The 18,063-nt window shown below is 46.3% G+C and overlaps 1 protein-coding gene across 2 annotated transcripts in view; it reads left to right on the forward strand.

Annotated features, from left to right (window-relative positions):
• Positions 1–14,811, forward strand: part of LOC144718806 (cytoplasmic FMR1-interacting protein 2) — a 34,271-nt gene extending 19,460 nt beyond the window's left edge. For both annotated transcript variants that reach the window (XM_078594354.1, XM_078594356.1), the window contains exons 18-32: positions 295–391; positions 638–714; positions 1,425–1,533; positions 1,669–1,788; positions 2,560–2,759; positions 3,183–3,270; positions 3,911–4,054; positions 4,648–4,738; positions 5,007–5,137; positions 5,582–5,654; positions 6,393–6,487; positions 6,894–6,965; positions 8,315–8,481; positions 9,186–9,333; positions 9,744–14,811. In XM_078594354.1, coding sequence (XP_078450480.1) covers positions 295–391; positions 638–714; positions 1,425–1,533; positions 1,669–1,788; positions 2,560–2,759; positions 3,183–3,270; positions 3,911–4,054; positions 4,648–4,738; positions 5,007–5,137; positions 5,582–5,654; positions 6,393–6,487; positions 6,894–6,965; positions 8,315–8,481; positions 9,186–9,333; positions 9,744–9,950 — 1,819 coding nt within the window. In that variant the 3' untranslated portion in view covers positions 9,951–14,811. The remainder of the gene's footprint in view (positions 1–294; positions 392–637; positions 715–1,424; positions 1,534–1,668; positions 1,789–2,559; positions 2,760–3,182; positions 3,271–3,910; positions 4,055–4,647; positions 4,739–5,006; positions 5,138–5,581; positions 5,655–6,392; positions 6,488–6,893; positions 6,966–8,314; positions 8,482–9,185; positions 9,334–9,743) is intronic.
• Positions 14,812–18,063: the final 3,252 nt, after the last annotated feature.

Below are 18,063 nucleotides of genomic sequence, written 5' to 3' on the forward strand. Positions count from 1 at the left end.
AAGGCAGTCTAAATGACATGTGTAGTATTTTTTTTTAAAGCATGATTAACACAAGTTTATTTACCAATTGAAACCGAACTGAGTCTCAAGAATCATCTTCAGCGAGTCCTAAACTAAATGATTAATAATTTACCAGGTAAGACCCACTGAGCTATATAGCTCTTTTTTACAAGTGAGCTGGCCACAAATGATAGCCCAATGAAGTGGCTTTTCACGTGGAAATTTACAGCAGCCAAATACTCCTACTTTGGCTGATAGGCTGTCTTTTTACTGTGTGTTTTTCTCCACATGCAGGTATGTGCTGTACCCACTGGACCTGTACAATGACAGTGCTCACTACGCCCTCACCAAGTTCAAGAAACAGTTCCTGTATGATGAGATTGAGGCTGAGGTGACTCACGCATGCTCACCAGCTCACCAGTCTAAACATTAAAAGACTCACCAGTCTCCCACTCACAAACGTAATGGTCTCACACCAAATCACCAGTTTCAATCTACAGATTACGAGTCCCACATTCACCAACTTGCCAACTCAATATTCTTACACGAGACACACACGGACCATGTCACTTTGTGTTGCTATATGTGGTTGTGTCATTACATGTGTGTATGTATGTGCTTTCTCTTGTGCTCGTAGGTGAACCTCTGCTTTGACCAGTTTGTTTACAAGCTTTCGGACCAAATCTTCGCTTACTACAAGGCGCTGGCTGGAAGGTATCCTTTTCACTCCTTTGGATTGTGGTATGAGTGTGGCTTATTTACATATGAATACAGGTCTGTGATGCTGCACAGCAGATGCAATGTGTGGGTGTGTATATATGTACGTGGAGGATGGTGGCGCTATAATTTCCAAACTGCCATGCGATTCTGAAAAGCAGCCCAATACCTTGTCATGGATAACTATGACAAGTGGTTATTTGTCACTAGGTGAGTTCAGCCTTAAATGAGTACTTGGTGCAGTTTTTAAACATCACCACTGGGGAGACAAGACAGGCAGGCTTGGTAATGACCACACCACTCCCTCTTGTGTCTCGCTAAAAGCAAATGCTCAGATAGACTCTTTGTAGTTCAAAAGGAAATATTTGTTTTTGTGTGTGTGTAGTCATGCGTGGCGAGCTGCAGTGGTTAATTTGCTACCCAACAAACCCAACAACATGAGTTGGATTCCCAACCATGGATAACATTAGTGGCAAGCGATATCTGAAGTGGATGTCCCCTTTGTTGACTCAGACTTAAATGAGTACCTGGTGCAGTGTGTAAACATAATTGGGGGGAACAAGTGTGGCCGGGTGTGGGGCTGGCCATGTCAACCCCTGTGTGCCATTCCGGCCTTCATAGGTGCTCACTAACAGCACTTGACCCAACGTATGTAGGCTACATAGGGGATCTGTATTTGTCTGTATGTGCACGCCCCGCTTTGCCAGTGTGCTGCTGGACAAGCGTTTCCGAACAGAGTGCAAGAACCATGGCGTGGTTATCCCCTACCCACCTTCAAACCGCTACGAAACACTGCTCAAGCAGCGCCACGTGCAGGTGTGTTCCTCCGCATCACAAGGTGTGATGCTCTGCATGTGGCCTCACGTATTCACCCACATACCCTTGTGTGTTCTTCCACATGTGTCCTTAACCATTATGTATGCTCTACACTGCACAATTGTTTCTCTCTAGCTCCTCGGCCGCTCGATTGACCTGAATCGCCTGGTAACGCAACGTGTGACGGCCGCCATGTACAAGTCCCTGGAGCTTGCCATCTCCCGCTTCGACAGCGAGAACCTTACCTCCATCGTGGTAGAGCACCGCACCCGCCACACTGGCTACATCGCACAGACTGCCCACACTGACTGCACTCGATTGCACTGACTGCATGCCCATACTGACCGCACTGACTGCTGTCGCCACACTGAATATATCGGTGTTAATATCTGCACCAGCCACTATATCCGCAGCGATATAAACAATGAAAGTTTCTGCAATGACATCACAAAACTAGTTCAGTACTAATCCTTGTAAAAAAAAGATCAATATATATTTTTATAATTAATCAGGAGGAATTTTAAAATGCTGGCCAGGTGGCTTCCAGATCAGAACGCTGAGCTAGTGCTGTTGTATGGCATGGGTTCAAATCAAAGGCAGCTGCTGCATGTGATTAAACCTTACCCTCAAAGGTAGTGAGTTAATTTCCTGAACCCCGGTCATCACTGAGTGCACACAAAACCCATAATGTTAAATTTGTCTATGTTTAAAAAAAAAGATCATACCTAGTAGGTGGAGATCATGAAGTGGGGCATTGCATGTGATGAAATTAGAGGAGGAGGTAAAAATTAAGTAGTAGTGATTACTGATTCCATGTAATTGGGGGTATTGCCGTGAATAGGACAGCTAGTCGGCTGAACATATAATGTTGAAATTCTTCTTTTTGCACCGCACGTAGCCAACCCTGCTAAGTGAGCGAGAGAGCGGGCGAGAGAGCAAGTGAGCGATCAGCTGGGTGAACGAGCAAGTGAGAAGAGCGGTTGGGCGAGTGAGTGATCTATTGTTCAACCGTGTGTACCCGTGCAGGAGCTGGAGGCCCTGGTGGAGGTGAACCGCCTAACTCACAAGTTCCTCAGCAAGAGACTCACCTTGGACAACTTTGACGCAATGTTCCGTGAGGCGAACCACAACGTGTCGGCGCCGTACGGGCGTATCACTCTGCACGTCTTCTGGGAGCTCAACTATGACTTTCTGCCCAACTACTGCTACAACGGCTCCACTGGGAGGTGAGGCTGCGGTAAAGGTGGTAGAGGAAGAAAGAGGATCAGTAGGGTTTGTTTTGGAGGCTGGGTTGGGGGTGTGGCAGAGAGGAGGTGACAGTGTTTGGGTTGAGAGTGTGGGAGAGAAAGTGGCTGCTGCAGTGTTTGGTCTGGAGGGAGGCTATGTCGAACTATTCTGTAACCCAGATGTTCTCAACCAATGGTCGGTAGACTCCTAGTTACGCATCAGTAACAGCACACACACAAGACTGTTAATTAGAGGAAGGCTTTGGCAGTCAATTGTGAATCTCTTAAGGGAAACTTCACAGGTTGAGAGCCCGTGTGCTGATCAACAACACCAGTGGACACCTTATCCGACAGCCCTAAGTGGCACAACATGACTGAAAGTGTGCAAACCATTAACACGAGTGCACACCCATTCCGCCCCAGGTTTGTACGCACGCCGTACCCCTTCACGCAGGACCTGCAGAGAGACAAACCTCCCAACGTGCAACCACACTACCTCTTCGGCTCCAAGGTAAGTGCATGACCTGGCTGATGGTGGATGTGGTGAAAAGGTTGGTGAGGGAGTGTGACACTTGTTTTTATGGGTTTGTGGATGTGTATGATAGAGTTTAGAGGTATTTGTAAGGGTATAGAGGGAAGTGGGGGGGACAGATGTACACGTGGGAGAGTGTAAGTTTATTTGTTGGAGGGGTACAGAGGCATCACATGGTGTGCATGGTATCATGTGTGAGAGAGGCTTGTGGTCGGCTGCAAGTGTGTGATAAAATGGGTGTATGTGGTTGTTTGTGATTTGTGTGGTAGTGTTTAGGAGGTTGTGGGTATGCGTGTAGAAAACTGGTAAAATGGGCAAGTGTATGGGAGGGTGGTCATGCGCTTACAAGATTGCTGAGACATGCGCATGTGTTAAAGTGTGAGTCTTGGAGATCATGGAAAAATGTGAATGTAAGAATGTGGTTGCATGTATAAGATTATATGAGTGTTTATGTGTGAAGGTATCAGTTCTCACCAGCACACATTGTTTTGTCACCTCTTGCCTCTCTGTGACCATGTCTGCATGTGTCTGTGTGTCTCCTCGTGGGTGTTCCCTTGTCTCCTCTCATGTCCCTCTGTATGCCTGCCTCTTCCCCTCTGTGTCTTTGGTGTGTGCGCAGCCCCTCAACATCGCATACACGCACGTGTTCGCCACGTACCGCAACTTTGTGGGTGCGCCGCACCTGCGTACCATGTGCCGCCTCCTTGGCTACCAGGGCATCGCCGTGGTGATGGAGGAGCTGCTCAAGATCATCAAGAGCCTGGTGGGTGCTGAGGGTGTTGCTCCACTCACCTCCCTCCCCTCTGGTTTCATTGGTTTTGTGGAATATTTACCTCTGGCTCAGGGCTATAATTGAAAGGTGAACAGTGGCCTTATATGTGCAGGAGCCACTTTAAACAAAAACAGTATCCATGCTTAAAACTTAGGCTTTCGCGACCAATATAATCCATAATAGAGTTTTTTTGGGTTAGATCGCGTAAATATATAAATGTGTCGTTAAAACCCGCCACCACCCGACACAGCCAACTAGTAAGGGTTGTCACGTAAGCAGAACATGCCAATTCGTCACTAGTACGGCACACCGGTGTGTTGGAGAGGCAAGCCACAACATTTACAATCTTAGTATGACGCTTCGCTAGTAATTACAACTGGCTTCATCAGGCGACAGTCAGATTTGTGGAGAGGTCTAACTGTTTCGTTCCTTATATAGAGGCGTAGATGTGGTGACCACGCTTCTGTGCTCTTGCGCCACGTGGGGGGGGGGATTACTGAGGCAACGTACATTATGCATTATGCGAGTATTCATGCTGTTGAGTTGCGATGTGTCTCATCTCCATGTCTTTGCTCGAACCCCAGTTGCAGGGAACAATCCTGCAGTACGTGAAGACCCTGATGGAGGTGATGCCGACGATCTGTCGCCTGCCGCGACACGAATACGGCTCTCCTGGTAAGTATGCATACACGCACACATACACATGCAAGTCGCATGTGCGCACATATACCCCGCACACCCTGCACCTGACGCGCAAAATATACCGTGCACGCGTGGTAGACACATACATATTGTGAGCAGCACACAGGCCTCACATAGACACTTATACAACTCCATATATGCACAACATGGCTGTGGTTGACTACATTTCACGTGGTAATAAAAAGTTGATTTGTTTAGCAGTATCTGCTGTAGCGGTTGTGGTTGTTGCTGTCATGTGCAGGCATCTTGGAGTTCTTCCATCACCAGCTGAAGGACATCGTGGAGTACGCAGAGCTCAAGACTGACGTCTTCCAGAGCCTCAGGGAGGTCGGCAACGCTGTCGTCTTCTGCCTACTTACCGAGCAGAGCCTGGTACGTGTCGCTGGATTACAAGTCACCAGGTCACACATTGTGGCATTAGGATAAAGCGTCACAGGGGGAAGAGATGGTAGGGTCATGTATGTAAGCATACGATGCCTTTGTCTCCTGTTCACTATTGTCCCCTGCTTGTTTTTATCCCCTGTTTGTCTCTGTGTCGTGGTGTCCCTCTGCATGCTGTTTACTCTCATGTCCGCATGTCGTGTGTCACTGTGGCCTGTGATTTGCATTCTTCCTCTCTATGACCCCGTGTTTCTGTCTCCATATACGTGTCTCTGTGTTCCGAACATTCCACTTAATCTCTTTTCACTCTGTTGCCCATGTAACAAATTTACTTGCTTACTCATGTCCTTGTGTCCCCATATTCCCTCATCAATGTTTTTTCTATGTCCCGCTGTTGCTATCACCCCATGTCCTCACGTTGCCCCCATGTCTCAGTCCCAGGAGGAGGTGTGCGATCTACTCCACGCCGCGCCCTTCCAGAATATCCTCCCTCGAGTCTACGTCAAGGGTGCGTGGAGGCACACACTCTCGCGTCCACCCACACGCGTGTATGTGCATGGGCATGCACAGATACGCACACAGATATACATGCAAAACGACAAAGCTCCTCAGTATAGCCTTGCTCTTAGCAAGAATATAATTAAGACCGGCATCGTGCATAATGGGGGTGGTGTGGTCAAGGCCATGTCTGATTTAGTTTAGTTTAAATAGACTGCCTTTATCTCCCACCTTCAGAAATATACACAATGCAGCAGGCAGCCATTATAGGCAGAGTCAAATGAGGTGAGGCCCATGATCAGTTCAAATATCACTCCCACTGATGTTAGCTGTGGGTAGATATGAAACGTTTCCAGGTTCATATCGCAGTGCACTAATCATGACGCCACTCTTATACGTACACATACAAAAATCAAGAAAATGCAAATTACATGCTTGTACACACGTACACTCGCCCATATATTCACGATTTTTAGCAGTGCTCATCCTTTATTCGATGCTAGCTTTGACCTCCTCTTAGCTGACTCATCTCAAAATAAGAAGGGCTTGATATATTGGCAGCGGGTCATTTGGGAGACGAAGGTGGCCAGACATGCATGGTGATGATTCCATCACCAACACTTTTGTGCTATACCAGCCTTAATATGTGCTCGCTACCAGCATTTGCACCTACTGGCTTTGTGACTAAAGAGGGGATTATTGTCTTTTCTACTTGTGTTTTTATTATTGTGTGTGTTACTGGTTGCAGAGGGGGAACGTTTGGAAACTAAGATGCGTCGTTTGGAGCAGAAATACTCATCCCTGCACCTGGTGCCGCTCATAGAACGGCTAGGAACTGCACAGGTACAACAATGACGCACCACACCGCATCGTGCTTGACCATACTTTACCATAAAACATGTTACAATATCCTAGACTATACAGCACACCATACTCCACACACCTTTATGCTTTCACACACCACAAACCTTTCTTACCTTACGACACATCACACCATCTCACGTTTTCCGCACGCCACAACGCCACACACCATACATTGCCATACATTACCACATATTCTGCCACTTACCACCACTTACCACACCTGTGTTCTTAAAATCCCATAACTCATTCAGCATACATTGAGTCTCTCCTGGTGAAATAAAGGACAAGTGTTATAATGTCTCGTTCTCTCAACACTAAACATTGAATCTCAGTGGGCCCTCACCTGGTCAAATAAATGACTCATTTTGAATTCTGTCTTCCTCAGCAAATCGCCATCGCCCGAGAGGGAGACCTGCTCACCAAGGAGCGCCTCTGCTGTGGCCTATCCATGTTCGAGGTGCATTTTTCCATCGATATATTGTTTTTAAAATCTTTATTGCTCAAATCTTATGCCAAATATGCTATCGGTGTCATGTAATGAGGCATTGTATCAATTTGGGTTGCTCAGAGAATATTTCTACCCTTTGTACCAGAGAATGTCACACAGAAACAAATATCAAATAGCTACCTCTGAGATGCCTTCAAGTAACCTGGTCCACCCACTCTGCCATATGAGAGTAATATTTGTTTCATGATGGTCACGCTGATATTTTATAGTTCTGAGAATTGGAATTGAAATCAATAAATGAACCTTATGGCGGTACCCCGGGGTACCATATTACCCCGGCTCTCGCATAATGTCCGTGATGCAGCAATTTTTAGTCTGTTGATGGTCGGCGATGCGGCAATCGACTCATCTCGACGAGCTGTACACGATGCACTATGGTGCATACTGCGAGCGTTCAGGGTTTCAGCACAATCGTCCTCGCTGCGTTTCGACATCGCTGAGTAGCACTGATTTCGGATTGATTGGTACCCCAGTCGCGGAGTTATGTACACCCCTGGAAAAAATAGTGTCCCAGAAATAAAATATTTAATTGCCTCGGCCATTTTGTATTATTTGGTACCCCGGGGTACCGCCATAAGGATCAAATGTTGTGCAGTCACTTGAGCCCATCAACTCACTATACTTGAGAACACAGTTTAATCACAGGTGGCTGCTTGAATTTGACCCAAAGATCTAAGCAGTGCCAACTCAGTTCCCTGAACTCTGAGCCACCCAGTTGCCTCGCGTTCGATTAATTAAGTTGAGATTAACCGCCAGTTAATGGCGGCTGAGGCACTGAGTGCCATGGAGTTAGCAAATTTGAATGGACTGGGCATTCATTGAAGACTTGCTGATTAAAGCATAAATGGCTGTAATTAGAGCATTTAATTAACTGTGACTTGCTTAGATACATTTTTACAGTTTCCAGCAGCCCATGGGGGGGTGTATTTAATCATTAGGTATATAAAGATAACTAAATTATTTAATTAAAATATACATTTGTATTTGTTCATGTCACCTGCATCGAATTGTGTGCATGACATTTTGTAATTGTGTATTTTGTAGGGAATTGGATAAGTTAAACCTGCAGCCACTAGAGGTGCTATACAACTTCCTTGAATCACATAATGATGTGTTTGACCTTACCTGTTGAAGTCTTATGCTCATTAACAAAGTTTCAAACTCTTGCTGTGCAACCCAAAAATCTATCTGCGAAGATAAGAATTTTTGCCTTTTTGTGGGCCTCTTCCCTTCGTCGTTGTCGCTACCGACGGGTCATGGTTAATCAGGGAGTGTCGCGTTTGATGCTTTGCGTGTAGGTGATCCTGCAGCGAGCGGGCACGTGCCTGGACGACCCCGTGTGGCGAGGACCACCGCCGGCCAACGGCGTGATGCACGTGGACGAGTGCGTGCAGTTCCACCGCCTGTGGAGCGCCATGCAGTTTGTCTACTGCATCCCCGTGGGCACGCACGAATTCACTGCAGAGTACGCACGCGCACGCATACACTCGTGGAGTACGCGCACGCATAGAACTGATAAGCTTGCGATGATTAATCGGTGAATAATCTCATCTTTTGCCCACCGTACATGCGGAATATTAAATAGTTTCGGTGTGCTATATGGCTTGCGAAATTTCAATTACATTTATTTATTTTATTGCTTGTCTCTGGTACGGAAATGTGGGATGCAATTTTACATGAACGACATGATATATACATTATTATTATTAATTGTGTGCGTAAGAACCAGTTTTTTTATGGTAATTTGTTATATTTGATTGGTTTAATTGACCCTTTTAGCCACTAGGAGTGCTATATTTAAAATAATCAATTTGTGGCTAAAAATTTTTGATTGTTGAGTCTAAACGCGACCCCGAGTTGAGGGGATGAATTTTTATATGCCCAGTGCATGCATTGATGGTTACCCTCACATACACAGAGGTACATGTATGCACATACGCATGGGTGCACATATACATTGGAGGGTACATGCACACAGGAACTATTAGAGGGAGGATGTACACATACAGTTGTTTGGTTATGGTGGTTGTTCAGTGTAGGCAGTGCTCAAGAGACGGGCTGCATTGGGTGGGCTGTGCGGTGATGACACTGCAGACATGTTAATGGCTTTGATTTTGATCGAAGTTATTATGGATATGGTTCTTGTTGTTGATGTTTTTGTGGGTGTAGGCAGTGCTTTGGAGACGGGCTCAACTGGGCGGGTTGTGCGGTGATGACGCTGCTCGGGCAGCAGAGGAGGTTTGACCTCCTCGACTTCTGCTACCACCTGCTCAAGGTGCAGAGGCAGGACGGCAAGGACGACGTGATCAAGAACGTGGTACGCCAGCCACAACCACACCACAACGGCAACCGCGATTCAAACAAACATCAGCCACAGCAAATACTACTTCATTACACAACCAAAATTGCACTGCAAACGCAACCACACCACCACCAGGCCGCTCTGGCAGCCAAAGTAAATAACGCGCCCAAGAAGAGGTTCACAGTTGAGAGATGAAGCAATGAGTTCAGCTTGAGTGCATGTGCTGGATGCATTGTTATGTCACAGGACTGTGAGAGATGGCAACGACTTGGGGAAAGCCTTAATCTAGCAGAAGATTGATCATGGCTGACAATGTTAAAAGGTCATCTGTCGATCAATAACTGCACGTTAGCCACATTGTTTTATCATTGCGCTGTAACTGCACGGTGTTTCCCTCTCGCTCTCCCACTGTGCCCACGCCCCAGCCATTGAAAAAGATGGTGGAGCGGATCCGGCGATACCAGATCCTAAACAACAGCATCTTCGCCGTCCTCAACAAGTATCTACGCGGCTCCGAGTGGGACCCGGCCCACACGGCGCCACCGCCACACGGGCACAGTGACGGGCTTCCCGCCGAACACGTGCGCTGCTTCCAGCCACCTATCCACCAGTCGCTCGCCAGCACCATCTAACACCTCATGAGCAACTCACGCGCACCTCGTTAACAGTGCTGGTCACCCATCCGCCGTCAGTCGTCTGCCAGTGCTATCTTGAACCTTGCGAGAACCTCACTAGCACCTCATACTCCACTTAAAACTCACTGATGCCTCACTAGAACCACACGAACACCACCAATCAACCTCAAGACCAATTAACCTCACCGGCACCCAATGCCTCATTAATACCTCACAAACAAGCACCAGTAACTTATTCATGACTTGCTCGCCAACACAATTTAGAACCATACACCTCACGAACACCTCACCATTACATCACAAATGCCTAACCATCAACTCGCCAACAATTCCTCATTACTATAGAAACAGTATGTCACCAACACTTCCATGTGTCCAATCCCAGCCTTTTCCGAACACTTCCTTTACACCGCCTCACCACCCCTTCCCACTTCACCATTCTCTCAACACCCTCTCAACACCTCCGCAATGCTCACTCAACACCTATTCTCTCCCTCACGCCACTTAAGATCTCTCCGTGTTTATTCACACGTCAGTGTGGGATTAGTCGGAAAGTGCGTACGCACACTTTGTATGAGAGTGCCGCGTGGGCCCATCTGCTCCCATGAGCATTTCATGTTCCCTATCGTGGCCACATCCACTCGTACTTTGAGGAGCAGAGCACGACTGCATTTGCTTCTGTAAAAGCGCTTCCCTTCTGCGTAGCAATGTTTCAAAAACAGTCATGCAAATATGAATCTGCTCTCTGGCCTCAATTGAAGCCTGGATTAGAAACACCTAGATCTTAAAAGAAACCTCTCTCGCTAATTTGAAGTGTGAATTGCAATTTGCGAGCTGACAAATTGCAGCGTGCTGCAGAGAAACCTACTTCTGGTTGCATGTGTAGCTTAATGCTCTGAGGGCTGCAGGCACACCTACATAGGGGTGCCAAATGTCCTGGCAATGGTACTGTCGTTATTTTAAAATCTGTGCGTGTATGTTGTGTTGTTTTTTTTGTGTGCCGTGTAGTCCTGTTCCCTCTAACCCTTCCCTTTACCTTCACCACTGCTGCACAAACTTTCTCGCTGATTTATAATTCTGAGTGTCATTTCATCTATTTATATATATTTTTTGCTGGCCTCACCATTCCACATTTAACGATTTATCAATTCAAATCGAATTATTGTGCTCACAATGCATGCATTACAGCATCGCGACTAGCGGTCACATTTAGATGCTACATAAATCTAAAATGTATTGTTTCAATCCGTGATTGTAAGATTCAATAATTTGTATTTCATGCAAATAATATCCATTTATATTCAAATGTTACCTTTTTCTAATGGAACCAATGAGACAGAACAAACAAAAATCGTACTTATGAGACACAATACAAACTAGATTATATCACAAACAAGATTAATCGACTCTTGTATCAAACCATGAAACTGAATTGTTAAAATGAATCACGTTGTGGTGGGGTTGAATCGTTACACGCTTACTATACTGTGTCCTGCGTTGCATTTTGATGAGCTGCAGTCTGCAATGGCTGTAGAGTTTTGCGGCGTACCATTTACACCTGGAGGCAACGGGAAATGTTGCCCCGAGACTTGCAGTCGCGATCTGACGTAAAGTCAAGCGTGTGTCGCGACGAGCTAAGGTTAGTCACACTTTTACAAGCCGTAGTCAGGAGAATACAGGTACAGCCAAACTGCACATTTTTTTTATGTATCCATATATACAGGTATGTCCATTTGCACACTGATTAGGTTTCTCTACATTGAAACTTATATCGACATGGCCATGAGGTAATTTAATAGGTGTACCCATAATTATTATACCCATAACTATGGGTACAATGAGCAGGCTACCTGACCCAGAGAGGCTCATAAGAGTCATGTCAGAGAGCTGGGTCAGCACTAGGCCTCGGCAAGGTACGGTCATTTACCCTTTTTACCGGGTAAAGAGTAAAGGTGTCGACATGCCAAGGGGTAAGGTAAAGGGTAGGCTCGTTTTTACCTTTTACCTTACCTTGCCGAGGCCTAGTCAGCAATGTGGAGATCCCCAGTTTGAGCTCGAGGGCCGTGTATCTTCCAGTGGTCATGTGACGACAATGAGCCAGCAGTGTTGTGATTCCTGCATTCAAATTCAGGCTCCAGATACCCACGGTTTAACAAGGTCCTTGTGTGCAATGAGTTGATGGTCTCAGCCTGCCTGGTCATCACTGACCGTACAAAAACCTCCATCGGAATGGGATTTCATATAATTCGGAAATTTTCTTTCCCAGGTTAAGTAAAACATATGTTGGATGATTGACGCATGGTGAACCACGCTCCTTGAGTTTTGACAAACAATTATTGTAACGCCGTGACAGACCATATTGCCGAGACCTACCCGAGCACTCTTAACGTGGCAGCACTAACAAATGGCGATTTCAATTGACTTTTGTCTTTACCCAGATAAACCTCAGTAAGTCTCAAATCAAGTACTACTTTGGGATGTTTAGACTGTTCCTTTTGAGTAATTGTTTTTTTACATGTGGGAGAAACACTGGAATGGCCAGAAAACATAGGTCAAAAATTTGTATGTTTGATGATAGTTGTGTTACTGATGACGGTGATGATAATAATAGTGTGAGTGATGAACATTGTGACAGTGATGATCGGTCTTGATAATGTTGATGGTTGATTGTTCATGATGATAGTGATGATTGTAATGGTGAGAGTAAGGGTAATAATGACGGTGGTGTTCATGATATCAATGGTGACGAGTATATTTATGATATTTGTGTTATGGTGATGACAAACATGCCCATGGATGATAGAGTTGTTGTTATCAGTGGTGATAATGATAATGGTGGTGATACTAATAGTAATGCGAATTATGATTGTGACGATAATGCTGGTGATGTCGATGTTATTTTGTATATTAGCTACTTAATGTGATAATTTACATTCTCCAATGGCTCGGTGTGAGTGTGGTTGATAAAGGTATACTATCTTAGTGTTATCCATCACCACCATCGTCATCATCATAGTCCTCAGTTGCGGTACTTATTGATGTTTATTAATTTAATTGGTTGATTTCTTTGGATTTTTGGTGCTTTTTGTGTTTTTTAAGTGCAGTATTTTTTATTATTAATATTTTAAGAGCTGGCTAGAAAGCTGTAAAAGGAAGTGGTGAATGTGCTCCATCACCTTGGATTTAGACCACATTTACTAATTAAATGTCATGGAGATGCATGTTCATCACAGCCTGTGTGTGCAGTGGTGGTAGAAGCAAGTGAGAGAGACATCGGTGCTCTCCGGAGTAAACATTTAAACCCATGGTTTGTATGAGGGAAATGCATTTTAAACAGGATATGGAATTGCCTGATGTTAACACTGAACCTGCACGATGTCTGTTCAAACTTAAAACTAAATCTTTCATGATATTAACTGCAATCTTTGTTAGCTGTGGATAACAATAGCTGGGTATGAGTGGCTGGGTTTAGGTGAGTGCCAGATAAATAATAATGCTTTCTTTTTGGCCCAGGAAATCTTCATTGTGTCAGTATTCTTGAGGTTTGTGAACGATTGTTCAAATCTGTTCACAAGTATTTGGCTTCACGTGGAAGGATATCGCAGTGCCCAGAGAAATCCCACACTTACGAGGTGGTAACCCTAAAGGCCCCGGCACAGATACATTCAAGAATCCATTGCTGTCTGCCATCTCCTGACCACTAAGTACAAGCACATAATATGTGTACTAACCAGGATGAAAGTATGTTTAGCTTTGATGATGGGTATATATATGGTGATTTGTTCATAGGAAATATGCGTGGATAGCTGTGGGTAGTAGCGTGTAAGTGATAAGGTGTAAGTGGTAGGATTCCAGTGTCAAGTTATAGCTGAGCAGTTGGGTGTGGGTGCCTGAGTATGGATGAGTAACTGGGTGTGCGCGATGAATTGTGGATGACTAGATTTGAACCAGATCTCGGGGCACATTGAAGGACAGAAAATTACAATATACTGATGTGCGTAGAAGCATATAACGCAATGAAACAATTTCACCCGCAATAAGGAAGTCTAGTGTGAAAACACCACTGTTAATATGTCTTGAAGTTGGCAACGCTCGTGGGCTGCGTGATGGCGTACACTGGCAGTGCACGCCAGCCTAGGTGAAGCAGAGGCACAACTTGCAATGATAATTCGATCAGAGTTCTTGATATCTTGCATTGACACAGCTATCGAGTGTGCAGGCATTGCAACTGCACCTTGGGCCCACGGGCTGGAAGAGTCTAGGTGCTGGGCTACGAAGGCGGGTGGATGGAAGTTGTGGTCGAGCACTGCGGTTTGGATGGGGGGCTCTGGCAGTGCAGATTGCTGGGACTCGTGAAGGGCGGGTATGTTGAGCTCTGCAGTGGGTTGGCTGTGATTTGGTGGGAGTGCATTTAAACTTGCAAGAAACCAAGATGCCCAGGCTACATCGTTGGAGACGCACGTGTGCAGCAGGCCATCGGCACGCGGAGACGTGAGGTGAAAGGGGACGGTGATACACAACACGTTCTTTACACCAGGACCCCATGGGTGTCGGTGACTGACAGGTGTGGTTCCTGGATGCAGATGACTGATATTGTGGATGACTATACCTGGGTACACGCAGTGGTTTGCAAGACACTTGTTTCTGACACCCACATGTCCTGTCGACTTGAGTGTTTCACAAATTGTCTGCCCTTGTGCAACTACCTCCCCCATGTCCACACTGCATTTTCATGATTACCAATATTTGTTTCATAATATGCAAATTAGGCCACTACACCTGATGGTGATCACAGAAAGCTGTACCGTGGAGGGCCGTGGAAGAAACTGCTGTCGATATAAAATATGACAAATATGGAGTCGCTTTATTGTTAATCCATGTCGTTTATTTTCGACAGCATTCAACACGATGACAAATTGACAGAGGAGTTGATGGTAGCCCGTTCGGCACGTGCTTTTCATGCAGGAAAATGCACGGTCGTGCGCACGCGCACAAACGCACAGTCGCATCATGCAAGCATGGTTGCACAATATAGGGTGACCCGAAAGTTTACCGAGAGCACGGTTGGCTATATACGGTGCAAAATAAGTTCTCCGTACATAGGGACGCACTCTTGCCGGCAAATTTACTTTTGGGCCACCCTGTACCCAAAGACATTCGCACACGCGCTCGGTCGCACACAGTCTTGCACACGCGCAATTGCGTGTGGATTTGCACACGTGGTCACACGCACAATCACGCTCGCGCGCGCACACAATTTCAATCAACTATGCCACACAGTCGCACGCACACAGCCTCGCACACTATGGCGTATTTTCAGTTGCAAACTTAACTTATATATTTTTTTGTCACGGATACGACTATTTAAGTAATACTTTTATGACTATTAATACCAACGCAATTTTCAAGAATAACAACAGTAGTAAATGTGATTGAGGGCGCAGTGGAGGTGGGAGATGCAACTGAGGTTATTGTGGTGTTGTGATTCAGCTTGAGATGTTGTCACCTGGACTGAGATGGTCGTGCATATTAAGATTGGGAGTTTATACGAAGTAGTTCACAATGAGATGTATTTTTTCGAGATTTCAGTTCAGATTGTTAGTGTAGTAGACATTGATGTAGATGTAGCCAGGAGTGATGCAGACAATATCCAGGCTATACAAATTCCAGCTTCCTGACAGCCAACGGTCCACCGCACCGAACTGGGAACTGGGGTGTCGTCCCAACGCCATAGATGGTCTCCCCCCCCCCCCCCCAATATCAACCTAAGGTCTTTCACCCATAACCTAAGTGTCCCACACCTAATCCAGGTCTCCAACACCTAACCCATGCCCCCATGCCACACACCCAGGTCTCGCACATCTAACGCACACCCTAGCAGTGGGTGTGGAAGGTCTGCCACACCTAACCTCAGGCGCTATACACCTATCTGTATATCCCAACCCCAATCAAGGTCTCCCACACCTAACTAAAGTCGCCACACTCGGGTCCCCTGCTTCAAACAGATACGCACGTGTTTGTGCAAGTATGTGTGTGTATATTCGAACAAGACCTACATCTCTGCTTTATTGACCTGGTCAGGACCTATGATACCATCAACAGGCCAGGACCCTGGGCTGTTTTGTGTGCTTTTGGAGTTCCTGACTATCTGCTCACAATCATTAAGGGCCGTCAGGATGGTGGGCAGGCGTCACAGCCATTCCCTGTTCACCTTGGGGTGCGACAGGGATGTCCTCTGGCTCCCACATTTCACATCATCTTTGAGCACGTAGTTCAAGAAACTTTCCATGACTGTACCGGAGGAATTCTGGTACAAATACAATGGGAGGCTGATCGATGCCCGAGTGCGGTCGAGGGATTGCTCCCTATTAGTCATCTATGTTCTGTATGCCGATGATCTGGTGATTGCTGCTCACTCAGACGAGGAGTTGGAGGTGCTGCTGCTAAGAGGTGGGGTCTTACCATCAGCCCCGCCAAAACTAAGCACCTGCCTGGGTATTTTGTGCCATCAAACATTCCACCACCCCTTCAACTCCCCATTGATGATGCAGCAGATTTTGATGGAGTGGAGAGTTTCCCATGCCTGGACAGTGTGCTTATGACCAGCTCGGGTTTGATAGCAGAGGTCTCCGAATCCGTTGGGCGGCATCTTTTCATCAGCTGTGTAATGCTGTGTGGAAGCTACCTGGTCTTTTGCTTCACATTAAGCTTTGGGTCTTCTCGGCCAAAGTCATACCCTCCCTTCTCTATGCTTGTGACACGTAGACCCCTCTAATGAAACATCTGCGCAGGTTAGAAATATTCAGGCTGGCCTGCCTTCGATCCATCCTGGATTTAACTAGACTGAATTGTGTGAGGAGCTCACAAGTCCTTGACAGATCTAGACACGTTCCCATAAGTGAGCTCCTCCGGCAGGCAAGGGTGCGTTGGCTGGGTCATGTATCCCGCTTGCCCAGCCACTGCATGCCCAAGCAGCTTCTGTTTGGCCGCATAGAGGGGGTTAAACGGGCACGACACGTGCTGGAGATGAGATGGACTGATGCGGGATGGGAGGATGTGGAGCTGAGTGGAATTGCCGATGACCGGTACCAGCGGTATCAAGATCGGCCTCTATTGAGGAGGCTCGTGAAGGACGCTACTGGGCAGTTGGAGGCAGCAATGGAGGACAGCTGGGTGCATCTACCGGTTATCTCAGTCATCCAACCCATGGCACCTGCTGGGTCTGTCCCGTGACCTATCAGCAGCGAACCTTCGGCACTTCACGTGGCGGCCTCAAAGTGCACCTGGCCTGGCACAGGCGCCGTGGTGACGTCACCGTCACTTAATGGCGAGGAGTGGCAGTGGTGTTGTATGTGTCTGTGCAAGTGCGTGTGCATGTGGGGGAGCGGTAGTGTAGCGGTTAGCGCACTGCGCTGCAAACCTAGCGACCTGAGTTCAGTTCCCACTCACGGCCAACACCAGTGACAATAATCTGGGCCTCCTCTGGGTCGAGTCGGCCTCAAATAATATGCGATGTGTAAACATCGCCACTAGGGAGACAAAGGCGGCCGGGCGTGGTGCTGACCCACCTACCCCCTTGTATACCGTGCCGGCCTTCATCGATACTCGCGAACAGCACTTGCCCCAACAGTCTGTTAAGGTTATACGGGGGATCTTTGTGTTAACGCGTGTCTGCATGTATGTCTATGGACGTGCATGTGTGGGGCATTCGGCCCGTCTGCATATTACACGTGTGTATCTATTGTATGTAAATCATGTAAATGTATAACTATAAAAAGTTATGAATACTATGATATAGTGCTCATACACAGATATAGGTGCAAGGGGGTATATTTGTATTCAAGTGTCACGTGTATTTTTTGCACGTGTATATACTCTATATTAACAGTCGACATGACTCTAAAATTTGCATTTTGTTCCCTGATCCACGCGTTGTTCTTTCTGTCAGTCCAATTCCAAGCATGCGCCACACTTTATTGTTTTATCAACATTATGTTACATTTGGTCAACGCCTCCTCTGTTAGTGGGTACTACGCACTGAATCACGTATGTGTGTAAATATGTATCGATGTACACGTGTACATATATACATGTATACATGTATACATGT

This window comes from Lampetra planeri, chromosome 5 (assembly GCF_965212315.1).
Source record: "Lampetra planeri chromosome 5, kcLamPlan1.2.h2, whole genome shotgun sequence".
NCBI lineage: Eukaryota > Metazoa > Chordata > Hyperoartia > Petromyzontiformes > Petromyzontidae > Lampetra > Lampetra planeri.